Source organism: Aptenodytes patagonicus, chromosome Z (genome assembly GCF_965638725.1).
Source record: "Aptenodytes patagonicus chromosome Z, bAptPat1.pri.cur, whole genome shotgun sequence".
NCBI lineage: Eukaryota > Metazoa > Chordata > Aves > Sphenisciformes > Spheniscidae > Aptenodytes > Aptenodytes patagonicus.
Window position 1 is genome coordinate 47,997,766 of NC_134982.1, and position 21,151 is coordinate 48,018,916.

At 41.0% G+C, this 21,151-nt stretch overlaps 1 protein-coding gene across 1 annotated transcript; it reads right to left on the reverse strand.

Moving 5' to 3' along the window:
* Nucleotides 1-16,635: 16,635 nt before the first annotated feature.
* On the reverse strand, nt 16,636-20,923 carry LOC143172983 (cryptic protein-like). The gene is made up of 6 exons (XM_076362916.1): nt 20,811-20,923; nt 20,264-20,313; nt 19,973-20,146; nt 18,960-19,074; nt 18,742-18,851; nt 16,636-16,760 (listed from the first exon to the last, which is right to left on the reverse strand). Exons 1-6 carry the CDS (start codon nt 20,921-20,923, stop codon nt 16,636-16,638), a joined length of 687 nt encoding a protein of 228 aa, XP_076219031.1.
* Between the last annotated feature and the right edge of the window lie 228 nt (nt 20,924-21,151).

Here is a 21,151-nt window from a genome sequence, read left to right on the forward strand (position 1 = left end):
GTTTTTAAAATCTGTCTTTGAAAACCATCAGACTGGGTCCTTTAATGGGTCTAGTACTCCAGAGTGAGACAGCAGGCAGGAGGTTCCTCAGTGGACTGTCCTGCAGCTGATGCCGTGCATCTGTGCAGAGGGCCAGCGTTTCCCTGTTTCCCTGCTGCACATGCATTGGTTTGAACCCTGCTAGGCTGTGCTGGCACCTCTGAAAGGGCATCTGGGGAAAACAAGTGTGCTTAGAAGTTTCTAGCCCTGCCTGCTGGATATGACACTGAGTGTTGGATTAAAATATATGGGAAAAATTATCACGACAGGACAACTGAACGAGTCAATTAATTTCACTGAGGCTTTCAAAACCATTTTTCCACTCTTGGGCTGAGCCTTGGATTGGGCAATAAGAAAGCAGCAGGGACTTGTTTAAATAAAAGAAAAAAATCAAGATTAAGTAGGAACTGGAATTCCACTTTACACACAAGAATACCTTTTAGCTATACTGGATTTTTCCTCTGAGTGCATTCTGGATGGTGCATACATCACATCACCCATGCCTATGACACGCAATTGTTTTCTTTATAATACCTCTTATAGGACAATCTCAAGGTCAGTAAAGCAGCAGATTGAAGAGCTGACATGTTTTATTAGCTGAATGAAGCTTCTTATTGACACCACTTACATGACATCTGAAACATTTATAGAGGTTGCTGAGTGTTTACTGCAATTGTGATATTGCCTTTGTGACATAGACCAGAAAATTTAGATATGTAAGATCCACTAGTATCTGTTAGTAATTCTCTTGTTAGTTGCCTGCCTGCAGCTTTTTCGTGATTCTGTTTTTCCAGGAATATAAAGTTTTCAAGCAGTTTAAATTGCATAAGGTTGAAATTTACCCACTGGTGTTGCTAGATACACAGATGCTTTCCCATGGAAGTGTAACTAGTCTGGCTCCTTGCACTGCAGGGGGGAATTCTGCTACAAAGGAAAGAAAAGTCTGCTGGTGTCACCTGCTCTCTCTCAGCATTTCCATGTGTTTGAAACTACCTTAAAGTCCACATCAAATTAACTTCTATAGGGACCTGTCCAGAAAGGCTTCTATGATGATGTGTTGAATTTGCCTGCAAATTTGGCCTGGATGTTTTTCCATCTTACTATGGCACTGGAGCTAGGAATTCAATTGCTCTAGACACCCTCAGGCATCAATTTAATGAGTGCAGGAAAGAGGTTTTTGATCCTCTGCTAAAATTAGCCAATGCAGAATGAGCTCCGGTGCACATGCTGTTTGAGCTGGGGTTGGGGCTGTTCTACTCCCATACAAACCACGGAGAGAGAACAGTATCTCAGTGGGGTAATGCAGTCTTCTGTGTCTTTTTATAGCATTATACCTCCTATATAGCCAAACTTTAGGTGCTTCAGTTAGATAAAGTTAAATGGGATGAACTGGAGCTGTTGGAGACTTCAAACTTACTGCTAGAAAATTAATGAAGGTCGACAGAGACTTTACTATTGGTATTAATTTCCATGGGATGATGTCAGATACTTTGGTGGTAAGGAACTAGAGAGTTAAGGCAGCATATTAATTGCATGGCTTTTTTTCTTCTTTTAATATTTACCAGAACTCAAGTGTCCAACCCTTCTGTACCTGTGACAGAGGCAAATACTACTTCACTGTTTTCTTTATGGAAGCTCAAGTCTTCCCCAAGATCATCTTTGGATGAGTTTGAACAATTTTTCTTGGGAAGAAGGTAAGGTAAGAAGAAGGATGATTAAGGTTCCTATACATCCCTATTTGTTTTTAAAAGTAAAATTCATGGTCATGAATAAATCTGTGGTTGGAGTCCCTGTGTAAATACCTCAGGGACGGTGTAGCTGTACCCTTGCTGTACCCCAGCTGAACCCCAGTTTTAACTCAACTAAAACTCGACTTAGTACCGAGAATAGATGTACTTAGATGTATTCACTTCCCTTCTACCAGTGTATCAGAGGGAAGGGTTGTGTTTGCATTACATCTCAGGGCACCTCTGTGCTGCCCTATAGTGCTTTACTATGGCCAATTAACCAAACCGAGAAGCAGACTGTGTTTTGCTGCTTCTTGGCTCCTGTTAAGACTGTATCAGTTATTCTGGCTGGGCTGAGACTTAGGAGAACATGAATGTGAGATCTGAGGGCCCATTCTGCCTCTTATGTGTGCTTCCTGGGAAGAAATCTGATTTTAACTCTTGCACTCAATCCAGTAATGAAAAGTAATGATGTCGGATGTGAAAGCTTGTCACAAGCATGTTTCTTGTAAACACTGAGACCCAAACTGACCATTAACTCTCAGAAGCTGCCATTATAAAAGTCTCTGACTAAAACAATCCTCAGTGAGCAAAGATTGCTAGCAAGATTACAAAGGTACCAGGTATGTGTTAAGTAAAATTTAAGTCATGGCAGATTAAGATCACATATTTACAAGAGAGCAGGGAGTGGCCCGGGCCATTACATAGCAGCAGACATAGGCATCCCAAGCACTGCAAAAGCTCTGCTAGTTTAGTTGCAAGAACTGCAATGTGAATAGTTTGGAGACACAGATCTGTCAGCTGTGAAACAGCCAAACTTGAAGGAGGGATGAAAGCAAATAGAAATGTTTTTCTGTTTCTTTTCCTTTGCATTAGTGCATATAGCTAATGCAAACTAGTATAGATGATAAATAGTTTTAAGTGTGAGTGCTCTGGCCAGTTAGACCTCTTAGACCACTTCCTAAGTATGGGTTTAAATACCCATACATTATTTGGTACATAAATATTATGTACCAAAAGTTGAAACTTTTATCCATAGTTATTGAAAGAGGACCACAGTGACTTTAAATGGAATAAAAAAGGAAACGGTATATTGCATTGGCTAAGAACATTTTTCTGAACAGGAGTAGAAGAAATTCTTTCCTTACCTGTTGTGTACACATGGATTGCTGATGAAATTTTAAAATGTTTAATGTGTGAAACATATAAATCAAATTCATGTAAGGAGCCATTATATCCCTAGCAAGTACCAGAAGAACCTTCACAAAATGTATTATCCAATGTCTTTAACTTGAAGGCAAAAGTTCTTCAGTATAAGTTTGACCTATGATAAAGTTCCTCTAGAGTTGAATTATCCAGAAAATAATCTTAGCTGAGCAGGCATTTAAAATCTCTCTTTGCAGGAAATTAAATACAAGATTGAATAGGCTCAGAAAATTCTTCAAAACCATGTCAGTGTGTAGGGGTGTTCTAAAAGCACATCCCTGCACTCGTTTGAGCTCTGCTCCCTGGACTATCATCTTGTCTCCCTTCCTGTTCTTGGTGTATGCAGAAGTGTTAGTGGAGAGACATGGGTGGTGGTCACTAAATGCCCTGCTCCTGGCCTGTATTTATTTCCCTCTTGTGATGCTACTCTGCAGCTGGGCACCTTGCTGTCTGCATAGTGGAGATTAAGTCTCGATGGATGAAGCACACAGTTCAGATATGGGGAGAAGCTGCCAGGAGGTGGGCCAAGAATACCTTTGATAGAAGAGACCAGTCTGCCATTTATTACTCTAGCTGCAAATCTAGATAGACCCCATCCCTGATGAACACAACTGGCAAACTGGTAACAATGGACAAGGAGAAGGCTGAGGTACTCAACAACTTTTTTGCCTCATTCTTCACTGGCAACCTCTCTTCCCATACCTCTCGAGTGGATGGACCTCAAGGCAGGGACTGGGGGAGCAAAGCCCCTCCCACTGTAAGAGAACATCAGGTTCATGACCACCTGAGGAATCTGAACAGACATAAATCTATGGGATCTGACGAGATGCGTCCCAGAGTCCTGAGGGAATTGGCTGATGTAGGTGCCAAGCCACTTTCCATTATATTTGAAAAGCCATGGCAGTCAGGTGAAGTCTCCGGTGACTAGAAAAAGAGAAAAGTTGCACCCATTTTTAAAAATGGCAGAAAGGAGGACCCTGGGAACTACCGACCTGTCAGCTTCACCTCTGTGCCTGGTAAGTTCATGGAGCAGATCCTCCTAGAAGCTATGCTAAGGCACATGGAGGACAGGGAGGTGATTCAAGACAGCCAGCATGGCTTCACTAAGGGCAAATCTCGCCTGACCAACCTAGAGGCCTTCTATGATGGAATGACTACATCAGTGGACAAGGGAAGAGCTACGGATGTCATCTATCTGGACTTCTGTAAGGCCTTTGACATGGTCCCCCACAACATTCTTCTCTCTAAATTGAAGAGAGATGGATTTGATGGATGGACAGTTTGGTGGATAAGGAATTGGCTGGATAGTCGCATCCAGAGAATACTGGTCCACGGCTCAATGTCTGCATGGAGATCAGTGACAAGTGGTGTCCCTCAGGGGACCATATTGGGACCAGTACTGTTTAATATCTTCATCAATGACATAGTGGAATTGAGTGCACCCTCAGCAAATTTGCAGATGACACCAAGCTGAGTGGTTGACATGCCTGAGGGACGTGATACCATCCAGAGGGACCTGGACAAGCTCAAGAGGTGGGCCTGTGTGAACCTCATGAGATTCAACAAGGCCAAGTGCAAGGTTCTGCACCTGGGTTGGGGCAACCCCCAGCATCAATCCAGGCTGGGGGATGAAGGGATTGAGAGCAGCCCTGCAGAGAAGGACTTGGGGGTACTGGTGGATGAAAAGCTGGGCATGAGCCAGCAATGTGTGCTCGCAGCCCAGAAGGCCAATCGTATCCTGGGCTGCATCAAAAGAAGCGTGGGCAGCAGGTTGAGGGAGGTGATTCTGCCCCTCTACTCCATTCTGTTGAGACCCCACCTGGAGTACTGCATCCAGGTCTGGAGCCCTCAGCACAGGAAAGACATGGACCTGTTGGAGCGGGTCCAGAGGAGGACCATGAAAATGATCAGCGGGCTGGAATACCTCTCCTATGAGGAAAGGCTGAGAGAGTTGGGGTTGTTCAGCCTGGAGAAGAGAAGGCTTCAGGGAGACCTTATTGTGGCCTTTCAATACTCAAAGTAGGCTTATAAGAAAGATGGGGATAGACTTTTTAGTAGGTCCTGTTGCAATAGGTCAAGGGGTAATTGTTTTAAACTAAAAGAGGTTAGATTCAGACTAGATATAAGGAAGAAATTTTTTATGATGAAGGTGGTGAAACACTGGAACAGGCTGCCCAGAGAGGTGGTGGATGCCCCATCCCTGGAAACATTCAAGGTCAGGTTGGACGGGGCTCTGAGCAACCTGATCAAGTTGAAGATGCCTCTGCTCATTTCAGGGTGGTTGGACTAGATGACCTTTAGAGGTCCCTTCCAACCCAAACTATTCTATGATTATATGTTGTCAGATTCCATCTGACAACAGAGGATAAGGACAACCTTCTTCTGCTAGGTTTGCAGAAGAATTAATAACTTCATTAAATGAACCAGCAAAATTGGTAACTTCCAAGTACAGAAAGATTGTTTATGTCTGAAACAAGATACATAAGCAGCAGGAGACAATACACTTTTCGCTTTCTACCTGTGTTTAGAAATTGTCTGTCTTGAAGGGAAGACTATTCTTTTCTGTGTTCATGTTATTGTCACTTCTGATCAGGACAACACAGTAGCCACTGGGCTTCACCACTCAGCAAAGAAGATGTTTCCTGCTCTGCTTCGTGTTCAAAACAAGTCTTTTCTATTTCCCCTCTCTCCAGTCCTCTCTGTAGCCTAATTGCTCAAAGTTTCTAGCCATTATTTTGTACATATACATACAAATCTACCATATCAATCTCTTCTGGGAAGCTACCTATTGTAATGTGACAAAAGAACCTGGCCCTAGTGGACCGTATTATGTATGGATTGCCTTCTGGCTTTGAATACAATTAATGCTATATATTTTGACTTTCAAGAAGGGAAATCAGGGATCAATCAGTCTGACTTTCTTGTCAGGGACGTGCCTCATGGATGAGGGCATTGGATGACTGTGGAAGTTCCTAGTGGAAATGCATTAATTTGAATGCTTCAGACTAGTAGGGTGAAGACCTGAAAGTGTGGAAATCTCTGAGAAGTCCTTAATTGGGTTGTCCTGTTATCTTGGTCTGAGCATCTGCTCTTTTTTCAGACTGTGCCACAAGTCATGTAGATATTCTTGGGGCCTTGGGGTTGGCAGCCAGAACACACTTTGATGAGTCACGAGTGCTTAGCACTCTGAAAATGAAAAGCCACATGGACAAAGGAGACTGTTGATGCGGAGAGTGCAAAAACTCCCTTTTACGTGCCAGTGTTAAGGTAACTATGTAAAGCAGTGGCCCTATAAAAGAAATAGGCCTGAAATAGTAACCTCCTTCAACATAATGTAAGCCCCATGAAATCAGTACCAATGGCTCCTCTGATCCTGGCAAGAAGGCTGCCAGCGTTGAGAATGCAGCTTGAATCCCTTGTAACTCCCCCATTTGACTTCATATTCACAGTCTTGTGTAGGCAGTTGAGAGACATATGTGATCCTGATCACAAAAATAGATCTTATTGATGTTCACCCTTTGCAGGTGCCTTTCAGTGGTCCTGACAGTATTTCTAAATTGATTTTTTGAAGACTTTAAGGGAGTTGACCATTTATTTTCAAGGACATTGGGCCTTTTTGGGGAATTTGATTTGAGGTACCTTCTCTTTACATTGGTGAGCTCCTATTATGTTCCTGGAAAGTGACTGCTCTTATGTGACCACTTCCTCCTTTTCTGCCATGGTTTCCCCCCTACCTGGTGCTGAAGTTGTCTACTAACAGCTGTGTGAGACTAGCTCCTTGAGCTGTTCCTCTAACTAGCTGCATTAGGTGACTGCGTGGACCAGGGCAAACCATGTAAGGTTATGTGAAATGTGCAAATCTAACACGTTATTTACTCCTTCTTCAAGTCACACATGCCCTATACTCTGTGACTTCACATCTGTCCCCACGATATATTCCCATGTGTTCTGTACATGTCTCAGTGCTCTTGAACCTCACTAACCAACAGGAAGGGACACACCAGGAGTTAGTTCATCATGTACTATGGGGAAACTGGCCTTTCCTTTCGAGACCCATCTTCTGGAATGGATTTCCAGGCTTGTGGTCACTGTACAACCAGTTATGCTGGAGAAATTTGGGGTTATTTTTCAACCAGGTAACTGTAAAAATGGTTAAAAAACATTACTAGTCATAGATTCTGGGTTGTTATTCCTGCCTGAATCACAAGTGCTGGTGGAGAATAAAAAGGGGACCAAAGAAATGTGCTGTAAGCCAGTCTAGGGAGAAGCATAGACCCTTCAACCAAAATGAAATTCTATCTGCTATCTATAAAATCATCTGTTGCAATAATCAGCCATAGCTGAAAAATCCCTTCCTGTTATGTTATGTTTCTTTTGGTGAGATTAAGGATGGGGAGTAGCATTTACCAGGCTTTGAAGTATGTTACTGCTCCTGCATTTCTTCTCTCCTAGATTAGTCCTTAGACCTGCCCTTAGAAGAAAAGTTACTCAAATTTCTTGTTTGATCAGCTGGCTATCAGAGCTGATCTTTGCCTACCTTATCTTCAGGCTGTTCCTGAAACTCAGCTCCCCTGGCTCTTCTTGGTGCCTTTTCTTTACAGAAGGGGTAGAAATCAGATCTCAGATCTTTTGAGTTTAAACTGAAGTTGTAGAAGAGGGTGGGCTCTGTGGGAGATGGTCCTCCATAGATCCATGACCGCTTGTCTGCTCCATGTGCCAGCTAGAAGTGTTTTCGGCAAAAAACACTTTTATATTTTGAAAGTGAGGATGAGTTGACTATGCTATTTGGAAATGAAGGGATAGCACTTGCAGAATGTATATGGGTTTGCAGGTAGATTTTGGCAGGGAATGAATAGGTAGTGAGGCAGTATTATATCAATACATGGAAGACTCCTGGCAGAAGAGATACATACCTGTGTTTTTTTACTGCTTTTTTTTTAATGGTGACACAGGTGTGGTGTTAGCCTAGCTGTACCTGTAAGGACTTTGCATGAAGCTGGAAAATGCAGCATAGACTTTTCCTCAAGTCATTAAAAGAAGGCAGTTCATTGCCCAGAGCATCATATAATTTTTCCTGACCTTAATGTTTCTGTGATTTGGGGTACACTGGCATAACTGAAGTACGAGTCTCTTTTTACTCTTAAGTCCTGAGAACATTATCACAGGCAGAGCTATTTACCCATAGCATTTTCTAAGGCTAGAGCAACACTTCAGTTTGCCTAGCAGCAGTTCTCATCAGTATTCAGGACCAGAACGATACAGTAAAGGAGACCAGGCAGCATATACCACAGTACCTGTTTCAATATATTTTGAATTATTAAAGAAATATTTTTATTCTAACTAAGATAATCACATATGCAGAATAGCAAGGTCAGTGCATGAGAGTGTTAAGGAAAAACAATAAATGCAGCAGATAACTAATTTATCTCTTGGGAATGTTATTTCATGCACTGACACATTTTCCTCTTTAACATCAATCTAGAAGGCTGAGTTCTGTGATGTGCTTTAATTAACCTATCATCATGTACTTATTTATGGTGTCCCCAAATGATATTATCAAAATACAATAGCCTATTCTCTACCTCCACTCTATAAAATGTTCCAAGATCTGAATATTTATACGAAATAGTGATTTTTGAAAACAAATATTTTCAAGCCTATTTTATATGTGTATCTTGGCATGCTGTCAAACTTTAATTGCTAGCAACCAGGCAAGGCATATACTCTTGAAAAGTAACAAGTCCCCGTTACTTCTTTTCATCTGGTTATCTGATAAAACTCCTTTAAAATTAGTATTCAGCACCTCAGAATCCATGCACACAGGGCTGGTATAATTTGTCTTTCTGACACGCTTAACCCGGCAAGTGGGTTCCTTGGTCTCTTTGATAGAACAGTAAGATTAAAGGTAATTATTTCACTTTCTGTAAGTCTTCGCACGGTGATACAAGAATCACTCCTCATCCCTGCAGTAGGTCGGATCATGCTTATTTGCTTGCTGTAAGTTTGATTTTAACATGAGTGGAATGGTGATATGAAAACCACTTGGAAAAATAAAATGTATTATTGCCCATAACTTTAGTTTTGTGATAACCTTTATATAATTGTATGCTCCTTTTACCAGCCTAAGATTTTCTTTCTTTTAATTGTCTAGGAAAAACTGTCTCTCATTGATTCTACAGTAAATGTAAGAACAGCCTTTGCTAAGTGCTTCCAGTATGCTCAGCCTTAGTACATACAGGGAGATGTATGTTTTGTAGCCAAAGTAGCAGATAATAGCAGCTTCATCTTTTGAAAATTACATTTAAAAAACTGACACCTTGCATTCAAATACTTGCTGTGGTTTTCTCTGGGTATGTTAGGTTTTATCAGTAGTGTGAGGCTCAGGAAGTCATTCATTAGTGCTATATTCAGTCTCACACTTGTACCTGACTGCAAAGTTAAGAGTCAGTGTTATTAACTTCTAATGATGCCATCTCCTGGTGAGTGGCGCCTGTGCTGGTGTTGTGATCTAGGAGCAGTACAGAGGAGATAGAAAATAAACAGCAAAACCAACAGGGCTGATAAAAACGTGACTGAAGTAGGAGCATGCGCACACTAAGGGTTTTGCCTTGGAGTATGGAGGCAGGCTCTGTGGTGTCAGATACTTTATTAACTGTCAGAAAATAATCCATCAGTTTTTGTCAGTTGCTGAGGGCAGTTCATTCTTCCTATGCACTTGTACAGTGCCTAGCACAGCAAAATCTCAATCTTGGTCAGGGTTTGTAGGCACTCTACTAATAGTATAGCCATGTTTTGACTCAATGATGTTGCTTGCAACTCATGTTCATGGCTTTTAATGTTATTGTTTGCAATGACCCAGTGTACAGATTGCTAATAATGTCTCATCTTCTTCACTCCATTTCTTTGGGCTTTCTGTTTCTTCACCTGCAGCACCTTCAGTGATTGTGGCATCAAAGCCTGCTCCAGGATTGCCTTCATTCACTGGGCATGTACATGCATGCACCAATGTGCATGCAACAGTGCCAGTTCATTGGCTTGATAGACTTTCAATAAGCAGCCTTTCTGCAAATACTGGATGAATCTAAATTTTTAACAGTGGTAACGAATGACATCTTTGTCTCCTGGTGGAAGGTACACTGGTTGCATTGGGGCACCCTCTGTAAAACCGTGAAAATGGCTCTGTCAGTCCAACAAAGTAATGGGACTGAGTATCTTCCCATGTGATCCTGTGGGCGATCAAGTTACTGGTTATTCTTGCCTTCATAATGCACTAGGCTTGCTACACTTTTCATTGTGGTATATTTTCATATCTTAAATGATGCCTATATCTTTTTTTCCTGGAACTTCTACAAATTTCAATATTCTTTACAAAGTGAAGATGACAAAATGGCATGTAACATTCCATTAGCGGTGTCACTACTGCCAAATACATAATTATATTTTTCTCTTGTCCTCATGGGATGTTGTACTGCTTACACACTGTAATGGGAATTCATGAGCAGATTTTCTGCCCACTGACATTTAGTTCTTTCCATTGTCTCTGCATTCCAGGTTGCTGTCTTCTTTTGAAAATAGGACCTACAATTTTTCTAACTAAGCTGTTAGCATTAAAGCAGTGATTATGTAATGAGTTTTGGCTTGTCTAACTGTGGGCTCCCCTTCACCTTTGCTGCATGTCTCTGCCACATCCCTGTGTCAGTAAAGATGTTCTAGCTGGAAACTAGGCCAATAAAATCAGAAAAGAAAATTTTGGATGGATAAGTGAGTGGACCTGGTTGACAGCATGGCTGTGCCTGACACCAGTACAAAGGGCATAGTAGACATGTCTTTGTGGCCTCATTATCTCCTCAAACTACTTAATGAAATTGCAGCATTGGGTATATACCTTGCACCTGGAATTTGCGTTTGCTACCTAGTTTTACCTGCATAGATGATTCCCTGTTGGAGCTGTTGGACTGGAGTTTGGCCTACATACATTTTAGCACTGATGTCTTACTGTTGAACTTTTGCAGTTGTTTTTGGTTAGCGTCACTCATGACAGGCATATCACTAGGAGGATGTGCTCAGATAAAAGGAGAACACAGCATAGGAATGTACTGAATTGGCTTTTGTTGCATGTTATCGCACTGCTGGAGATGATGTACTGCACAGCATTTCTGCACAAGTCTTTTTTTCCACTGAGTTGCTACTCACATGTCCACACAGACAGAACTGGGATATAGCCTCTGTGAAGAACAGTGGAAGGGAGGGAACACACTCCTATATTTCTTGTTTCCTCTGAAGACCGATGTTAAAAGCAATAGGAAATTTCCAGCTCTGTTACCAATATGCGTCATAAATGTTATTGACTAAATTTAGCAAACAAACACCAGCAGAGCAGACAGGAAAACAGAGCTCAATTCATTTTCAGCATCACATGGCCTTCATAATCTACCTTCAAAGCTAAAGACAATGTTTACTGACACTTTGTTTTCGAGCTGGGATTTTGTCCTTGTACAAGAAGCAGCTTCATTACTGGTGCTGCATTATACAGGTTTGAGGTGAGGGAACATAACGTTGTGACTGAAAGAACAAGGTTGATGTGTAAAGCTTGGGACTTGACAAGTCTGTTAATCTTCCTTCTTTTTTTAAACTTTTTGGTCCAAGAAACAGTCTTCAGAATAGTTCATATACAAAGTCAGGTGGGAAGGATCTTTGACACCTATTCTTTTTGATCCTGACTCTCTGCTTGTTCTGTTTAAAGATACTCTTGCAAAGATTGTCTTTCCAGCATTGTACTACTTCTTCATCTTTAATTAAGTTTTTCATGATACTCCTTTCCACACTTTTTGGAAAGACATCATCTTGGTGATATGAAAACAGAAAGCACAACTTTCTCCACAAAACTTTCTAGAATTTTACTAGACAGTTTCTGTCAGTACAGGAGACTGAACTGTCTGCTTCATTGGTCTATATATCAAATTTCCTCTTAATTAAAACCTTTTGAAATGCTTTATGAATAGGACGAGTCACATAAAGCTTTCTGTTTAGTGGACAGATACAAGCATCATATTGAAGAGAAGGGGCAAAAGACACGCTGCCGGTAAGAGATGCAGGATATTAAGTAAGTGCCATACCTATAAAGGAAGTTAATGTTCAGCACTGTTGTGCTATGTCATGACAGAAAACTCTGTATGGATGGATTGAAAATGTCTCCCATAGTCCTGCCAGACCCAGCCTTGTGACTTGGGGCCTCTTGGGTTGTATGTTTATTTCTGCTCAAAGGTCTCTGTGCCTAGTGAAAGGTGACCAGGTATGCCCCAGGCAACGCGTGAAGCTCAGAGAAGTATCTCAGCTGGCAGAAAAAGAGATCTTCTAAACCAGCTGCCAGGAGGCTCAGTAAGGACAATGTGCCTTCTCTAACTAGTGGGACTATGATGCTGATGCCTTTCTGGCTGTTTGCTTTTGAGCCTTTACCAGTGCTTCTGTCTTGGTGGTACATTCCCAACATTTCATCCAGACGTTACCATATCTGAACTGAAGCCTCACAGGCTGATTTATAAATTGTAGTTTTGTAAAGACGTGGTTGGGCTGCAGCAGATGAAGACAGCTGCTAATGAAAGCTATTGCTGTGCCGGCATGTACCTGAAGACAAATGCTAGGCCCAACACGCATAAGGCATCTGGTTTTATTCCAGTGGCATACGGCAGCTTCACACCCTTAACAAGAAGTCACCCTCACAGCAGCATCAGCCAAGGGCAAGGTCAATCAGCAAAATGTGGAGGGAATTACATGTTTTAATGTCTTCTTTGACCAAGAATGTGCCTTGCAATCACAAGGAGTACTCATGACGCTTGGATAATTTTGCAGAGTGCAAGTATACAGCTGCTCGGTTGTCATTAAGTCTCCCACGCTCATACATGACTGTGCTGTAAAAAGGTGAGACAGGCGGTGAATTACAGGCGATGATTGCAGGGTGACTAGATAGGCGTCCACAAGACATATGCCTATAACTTGCAATTCACAGGGCTGCTCAGTACATGAGCCAGCCTGCTATACTATATCACCCTTCCAATAAACGGAAGCCAAAATATAAAGTTGCTATATACTTGCTCAGGCACATGAAACTGGTGGGTGTAATGATCCAGACACATAGCCTGCTGACGCACTGTTAGAGTCAACAAACGATGAATAATGAAATGTGTGGGGGTGTACCTTAGCAATCTTAAATATGCCAATTAAAAAAACTAACTCTGGATAAACAAGTGTGGGAAATTACTTCTGTAATTTCTGTTTTGGCTGGCTGGAAAAAAAAGGCCTTTTTCACAGTTATAGGTGAAGGAAGGCTCTTGGCACCTATGGGCACCATTAACACTTCTCAGGGACAACAGAAATTCATCTCCCCTTGCTAGGAATAAAGTCACCTTGAGAGATAACCATCAGATACTCAAAGAACTGAATGAGTGACACTTTCTCAGCACCTGGTGCCTGCAAGTTAGTTTTTCAGGTTTGTATGGGGAAACCTTGGTGCACTGGATGGCCTTTATGCAAAAAGAATCGCTTTCTTTAAATGGGCAGCGCATTAAGGGCAGATGGCAGCATCCCCCTGTGGACCTGTGCTGGGCTGTGGAGCTCCAGCTCTGGGGGCTCTTGGCTGCAGAGGAGGCAGCCCCCACTGCCATGCTGCTCACCCGGTCTGGGGTCCTTATCAGCGACGTGTCCTGAGGAGTGGTGGAGGCTGGAGCGATTGCAGGGGTGAAGCTGCGGAGGCCAGTTGCGGGCTGCACCATTTGTTTTAGTTTTGGAGTCAACTGTGAGGAGCGAAAGGTCTAATGGCTCTGGGGCCTGTGAAGCATTTGATAAATATTTCTCTTTGAGGGTCTTCCCCCTGCTCAAACGTGGTTGCATATAGAGAAGGCACATGCATGAACTTGTGGCAACAGATGTCTATTTTGCTGGGACGTGCCATGTTTGACAGGGTGGCCTATAAAGAGTTAGCATGAGGCTGGAGAGCAAGCATCACTGTTTGCTATAAACAAACCTTACCAAAGTGCCTGTAATTGCAGTGTTAGAAGGTTGGCCAGGCCTACATGGTAGCAGGGGAGGAAAATAATACTTTCTTTTATCTGTTCTTGCAAACAGCTGGAGACAGATAAAAGCGGAGACAGTTTTAACCTAAGCAAAGGTTGTGACTGTGTCCTTTCCTTTGTTCCTCAGTGCTTTCTGTTTTCTTCCTTCTTAGTTATATTTTTATTTGCGAACGAGACTATGCATGGGACGGCTTCTGAATGCTTTTTCTTTTTTCCCCTCTTCTTTTTTTCTTTAACTTAAGGAGATACCTGTTTCTCCTCAAACTCAACTCCTGTGTCTGCCTCTGCTTCAGAGGTATGCAAGGACAACAGGCTCTGTGCTCCGTTCCGCCTACTCATGGCAACTTCCAGAGCCCTGACACAAAGACCAGACAAATATCTTCCACAACTAACCGTCACTGAGGATATGTTTTGGCATAGTATGGTAGATGTAAAACAGGCCTGAAGTAATCGTCTTCAGATTTTCCAGTAACACAGAACGCAATGGTATAAGAGAGAGAGAGAAAAGGAACTGTTATCTTAGAAACAAAAACCTTCTGTCACTTCTTCCAGGTACATAGGAGAAAATTTTCAAATCCTAGCATGCAGAGTGAGTAGTGATTTACACTGACATTAATTAGAATCACTTACCAAGCTAAGCTCCCCATGCAGTGCTTTGAAACTGTACCTTGCTGTTTCTAATTAGATGCCTTGGACTGATGTTTTGGTACAGCAGGAAAATGTTGTTTTGCTAGACTTTTCAATTGCACTAATACTTCAAGTCATACCAACCCAATAATGTATAGCTCCATCAGGGTGACTCTTGCAGGCACATAGGCTCATCTACGTAAGGAGTTATTCCAGATCAGCTTTTCCTGATTAAATCTGCTGTGGATGTTACTGCAACAGAAATAGCTCTTCTGTTTTAAAACCTGTATTAGACCACTCTTTCCTTTTAATTAATTAATTAATTTGTTAATTGCAATCTTTTATGGCTCTGTATGTTTTCTGTAGGGATAAAAAATAAGTATTACTTCAGATATATTTTTAATATACTATGTACTTTCCACATATCTTGCTGCTTTCCTTCAAAAAGTAAAGCCTATTTGAAGCACATTACAAGCTGTATTGCCTACAGGCTTCTCAGGTATGCTTTATGGCAAGCCAAGATGTTTTCACAATGGCATTCCTGCAATTTCAACATCTGATAAATATAGGTATGACTATTTTCCTCCAGCTGTTCTCTTTGATATTTAATTGTCCTAAGCTGGTACCTCCTTTTCAAAGTCTGTGGAAACACAGGCATATGGGCACAGACAAGTTTGTGAGAAATAATGAGAAAAGGGCTGTTTCTGGTCTAGTGTATCTTATGTGAAGAGTGAGAAACCTTACTCTTTCCACTCAAGTCTAGGGTGTGGAAAGGAGCAGTCTGAATCCTTTGCAGTATTTAACATGAATATGTTTTTACACAATGACTCCCTATAAATGTCTGTTACTGAATAGTCATAGATTCAAAGGCAGCCACAATATTATGTAATTTGTTGGTGATGCATCCTTCTCTGCGTAGTAACTGGATTGTTGTTTTGGGTTTGTGGCACCAAAGAAATTAATAAAGAAATTTTAAGAATAAATATATGGAACTTTTAAAAGCCATTAAGGATTTTACACATCAATGATGTCTTTTAAACCAACAAAATTATAAATCTGATTGTTTCTATGTGGTAGCTCTACATTCAAAGAATGAAGGTACAGTTTAGGCTTCTCTGTAATTTTTTTTTCTTTTTTAAAACAAACATGTTTCTGGTGTTTTATAAACTTGCATTGCAAATGCAGTTACACGTTCCAAACATCTTTTATTTTACAGCCTAGAAATACTCATGTCTAAATGGTATATAAATCAAGACAGGTTTCCTATAGAAAAAGCTTCAAGAGGTTGCTCTTTGCTGTCCTTTTAAAAAGAAAAGAGGAGCTCATATTTCTAGGATATGAAATAAAATAAATCCCCAAAAGACAAATAAGTATCAGCTATGTGTTCTTAAGAAACTTGCTTCTTACCCAAGATTATGCATACGTACAATTTAGCTATAATAAATAATAATAAAAACTGAAAGACTATATGACCCAGAGTTCTTCTGTATATCGGGGTTTGAAATATACTTACACTTAAAACCCTCCTTATCTTTTCAAATGACAAATGATCATAAGAATTTTCAAGTTTAAATAAAGCCAAACATAAAAGCTCTTCAGAAATGAAATCAGCTTTATTTGTTAAAATAGTTGTACTGTGTACAAAGGAAATTACTATAATTTACAATACTTAAGGCATAGAACATTGGGGTTTTTTTTGCTTCCACTGGAAGAACAGTATTTTAGAACTAAAGAATCGTTGGGATCAGACATTGATAGAAGTAATAAAATAATAAAATAATAATAAATACTTCACATTCATATAATCTGAATTTATAATAATCCAAGCATTTCAGCATTAACTAATACATCTTAACCTGCCTCCAGCATGTAGGTAGAAGTGTCTTCTGTAGCTCACAGAAGAAAAAAATTTATATGACTCATGGTGAAGGTTACATCAACCCTAAGATATTTCCCTTTGTCCAGTTTCACAACTGCCAACAGCAGAGCTCCAGGAGGATGGTGAGCAGGCAAGTGAGAGCAAACACTGTTTGCTGTAATCTTAGCCCATTAGAATATAGTCTTGTAATTTCCTCCTTTTCCGATTTCAGTTCTTAAAAAAAAAAAAAAAAAAAATCAAGAAAATAAAAGGGTTAGTGAGTGAAATATGTAAACTTTAAAACATAGGGATTTTCAACATACTTTGAAAGTCCTCCGACATCTCACAGGTACTTAAGTTAAAGGTATCAGCTGTTAAAGCCAATCAAAGAGGCTATTCTCAGGGGAGAGATGTGAATAGATGTCCCATCAATGATCGTTTGAGGAGCAACTGATAGCACTTATCAGCTCTTGCAGGCATTAATCTCAGAATAATCAAAAGTAAATACCAAGCAAAAGCAAGAGCAAGATCTTCACGAGAGGTATGCACTCAAGTCTGCATGTAGCCTTTTAACCCTTCCTTTAACAAGAAGGGGCTTCATTTATTAGCACAACAGAAAGCCATACCCTCATGCATGTGAAAGCCACTGAATCCCTGCTCAGATGATTCTCCACTGGCACCTTTATTGCATTTGTTAAGCTGAGCTTGAGCAGGAAGCAGTAGACTGCTTCTACTGAGCATAGTGAGGTCTGATAGGTCTTTTGCTCCTGTAATGGGAAACAATAAGGCTGATTCCAAGGTGAACACCCAAGGGAACTTGAGCATTTAACTCTTCTGAAGAGTTTAACAAGTAAGTTGGGTGCCACACATAATTAGTCAATACAGAAGACTTCAAGGCAAAAGTGGTTTTGGTGGGGTTTGTGGTGGTTTTTTTTCTTGTTTGTTTGTTTTGGGTTTCTTTTTGTCTGTGCTTACAAAGATAGGAATGTCACCTTTCTTTTGTATTTCACTTCTTTGGACTTTTGGACTTGTGGGCTTACCGCACAGTAGGGCATATCCTGGGGTCCTAAGAGGCTCAAGTTTTGGAATTTGTATGTACTTTTGAGTTGGTGGTATAACTCAGGAGCCACAGCTTCAGTGCACTGCTACTCAGATAGAAATCTGGTCAGGAGAGAAGAGGCTGGTAGTTCCTTGGGGTGCAAATGAATCTTGAAGCTATTTAGGTCTGTTGTTTTCTTACCCTGCTAACTAGTGATGTTGGCACAACTGAAGGAAAGTATATTACAGCACAGGGTGGGATTGAGACATCATGGATGGAGAAGGGCAAGAATATTTTGCACTAACTTTGCCACTGGACATAAAATAATATTAAACTCTTATTAGTCATCTCAGAGAAAGTAGTCTGGATATCAGTAGCCAGTTCTCCATGGAAAATAAGTACCTGTAAAGCAATCCTTAAAATTTTTATGCTAGCTGATACACTGTTTTCAAAAATACTCAAACCTTTACACAGGGATTTTCACAGGCTGATGTATAAAGACTTGACTTAAAGTAATATAGTGCTTTTGAGGAGACTGGATGCTACTACTTTACACTGATCAGCACTATGGCTACCCATTTTTTGTGGAGTGTGCTCAGCCTTAGAACTCTGTAGTAAGAGTAACAAGACTAACAAGAATATTTTGAAGATTAAGATACAGGTCTTAAAATAAGGTTCAGACCAGTTTTCTGCCATTTGTGTGTTAAGTAGTTTATGCAAGAACATGCAAGTTTTCAGTACTTGTTTCTCTAGTGTAAAACTGGTTTCTACTTCTACCACAACAGCTTATGCTACTAGTTTTTCTCTTTCCTCATCTAAGAAACGTTTTTGTATGCTTGCATGTAGTTTAGTTGTACAAATTGTCTAAGTGGGAAGTCATAGACATGTGCAGGTTTTGCAGAACAGAGAAATATTTAATCCCTGTAGTTTTCAATTAAAATGGGGGAAAGTTTCCTACTGCACAGGATTATAAAGATCTCAAAGTATTTTATGTGATGTACTATACAGGCAACAGCAGTATTATTTACTGTCTCACTAGTGCATTCTCTGAAGCAAAGCAGGCCACTGCAGAAGTCTAAATAGAGCTTATACAGCACCCTCTGAGTACCCCACCTTTGCAGAAGGTAATTCTGTTACCCACAAGATAAAAATGGTTGATTTAATGCCATTCCTTACCACAGTTATCGTGCATTATTTCTGAGAGACAGTTCAGAGTACCATAGCCACACCGACACAGCCAACAGCCCTTCAGCACCCAGGCGCCATGGGCAATGCTGCCGCAGTTGCTGTCAAGGATAAGGGAGACATTTGGTATGTCCCTGATCCCACCACAGAAAATAGCCATCCAGAGCAGCTTGCTTACTTACTCTTTCTGGTTTTGGTCTGGTTTTTACCTTTGCCGCTCATCGTGTTCACAGTATCTGCCAGTGAAATGCTTTAGGCAGGCACAGAAAGCCCCTAGGATACAGGTCCCTCCGTTTTGGCAGCAGTGTCTGTTCAGTTTTTTACCTGCAAGACAATATTACAGAGGTTACCAAGCGACCTGGGGGCTCCGAACCTCCCCTTTTCCTCACTTGTTCTCTCATGTCTCTCCAGTTGCCAAAGGATCTTAAGGATATCTAGTTTTATTGTCTTTAGAGACAATAAAATTATCTGCCTGTTAGGAGTGTTTGTTCAGTTAAGCCCGGTTTGTTTAGTTAAGGCTTAGAAGCAACCTACTAGGGATTACAGGACGGTCCAGAAGCAACGCCTGGCAAGTGCCGTAGCAGCAGCAGCAGCATATATTCAAGTGAAATATTTCACTTCGACGGAGGCAGGTTTCAGTCACGCTAAGAAATGAGGCATTGTTACCGGGAAATGGTGCTTATTTTTGAGGAAAGGCGGCTTTGCTACTGGGAAGAGTTGCTCAGTTTTGAGAGGGGAGGGGAACACTCCCTTCAAAGTCTTTCTCAGAGTCCTGGGATTGAGTACCAATCTAAGATTTTATACATGTACAAGGAAATGTAAGTCTGCCCTTGTTTTTTTCTGTTAGTACTGTTGCTTTCAAAGAGCTCGATTTTTTTTTTTTTATTAAATAATTTTTGGTCATGAAATATGGTTAAGTTTAAAAAATGAACAGAATTTTACAAAATTTTACAAACACTTTTGCAAAACCAAGGGACAAATCCCTTCTTAATTTCTAGTATCCTTCCCTGATTTCCATTACCACCTTTTGCAGATAAGAGATCGCTGGTTCTACCTTAAATTTTTATCACCATTTCTTAAGTGGCCATGGGTATAATTTAAATGAACTGCCACAGAAAACCAACCAACTGGAATCTTACAGGACAACAGTCAAAGCATTACTGTGATATAATATTTTAAAAAACAATTTTATGGCATTGTTTAAATAAATAACGTTACCTACTCTCTGTAATCCCAGTGAAAGGTACCAATGCCCTGGAATTTTGTTGCTTTCTGCTTTCGTAACTCTGATTCATGTCACTGAGGGCATTTATAATAGTCCCTTCGTTCTTGGGCTGTTGCTTTTGTGCTGTGGCATTGAGACTTTTCACATCTTCACGTTCTTCTTTTTCACGGCCTTAACAAGAAGTGCAAATATAGAAGAGAAGGGTGGCTTGTAATGAAGTAATGCATACTGTAAATGTACAAAAGAAACACGGGGGGGGGGCGGTGGGAAACACGAAATTTTCCTTACCTTTTCCTAAATGAACAGCCTGCCAGACCAAAGTCACAGTGAAAAGAATTCTACAAAAAACAAAGAGCTGAAATAAATTTGTGCTAATAAGACACAAACACCAAAACGAGGATGGGGGTGGGGGAGGAGCTTTTTCAAAGCTTTATCAACCATTGGTAATATAAACTGTTTCATGCCAGCAGTAATTCGAATTAAAACATTAAAAATCTCAAATTAAGCTTGAAAATTGGTGGTGGGGTGAGACGAGCAGAGAACAGGGCCATACAGATTAGCCTTGCTTCCAGAAAGCTATGGATTCCATACATTTGCTGGTTGACAACCAGTCAAAAATATCTCTTTCTGTACATTTCTTTACCACAACTAGATTGTTGCCAGTAGTTACAAAAGCAGCAAAGGCAAGAGGAAAACACTAGCCTTCACTTCACCCGCAGTTCCAGGTACATTTGTTCCTTTCAGCTTCCTGGCCTGATTATCAACCAAAAAAAGCACTGCCAAAAGGAAAAGCATCCTTGGTAGAGAAGGTCCCTGGCAGCTCAGGCAGCCTTACCTAACATGATTTCCCCAGTACATTTTCCTGCAGCCTGAAATACCCGTGAGATCCTCCAGGAAAGCTTGAGCAGAAGGAAGAGATCCAAAGCCCCTCACTGAAGGCTGTTGCATGCAGCAGTCCTCACACCATACACGGCAACAGGAGAAGGAGAAAGGAGGATGGATGAAATTTTTCTCTTTCTGTCCAGCTTATAAAAACGTCGAAAAGACATAGTTCCCAGTTGTACCGCTAGCTGAGCCCTCACTGAGGTCCTGGCAGGCAGGGACCATCTCTCCGAGCTGGGACTCCCTGGACTGCTCCCGATTTACATGCGCTGCTGAAGGGTGGAGCAAAGTGGG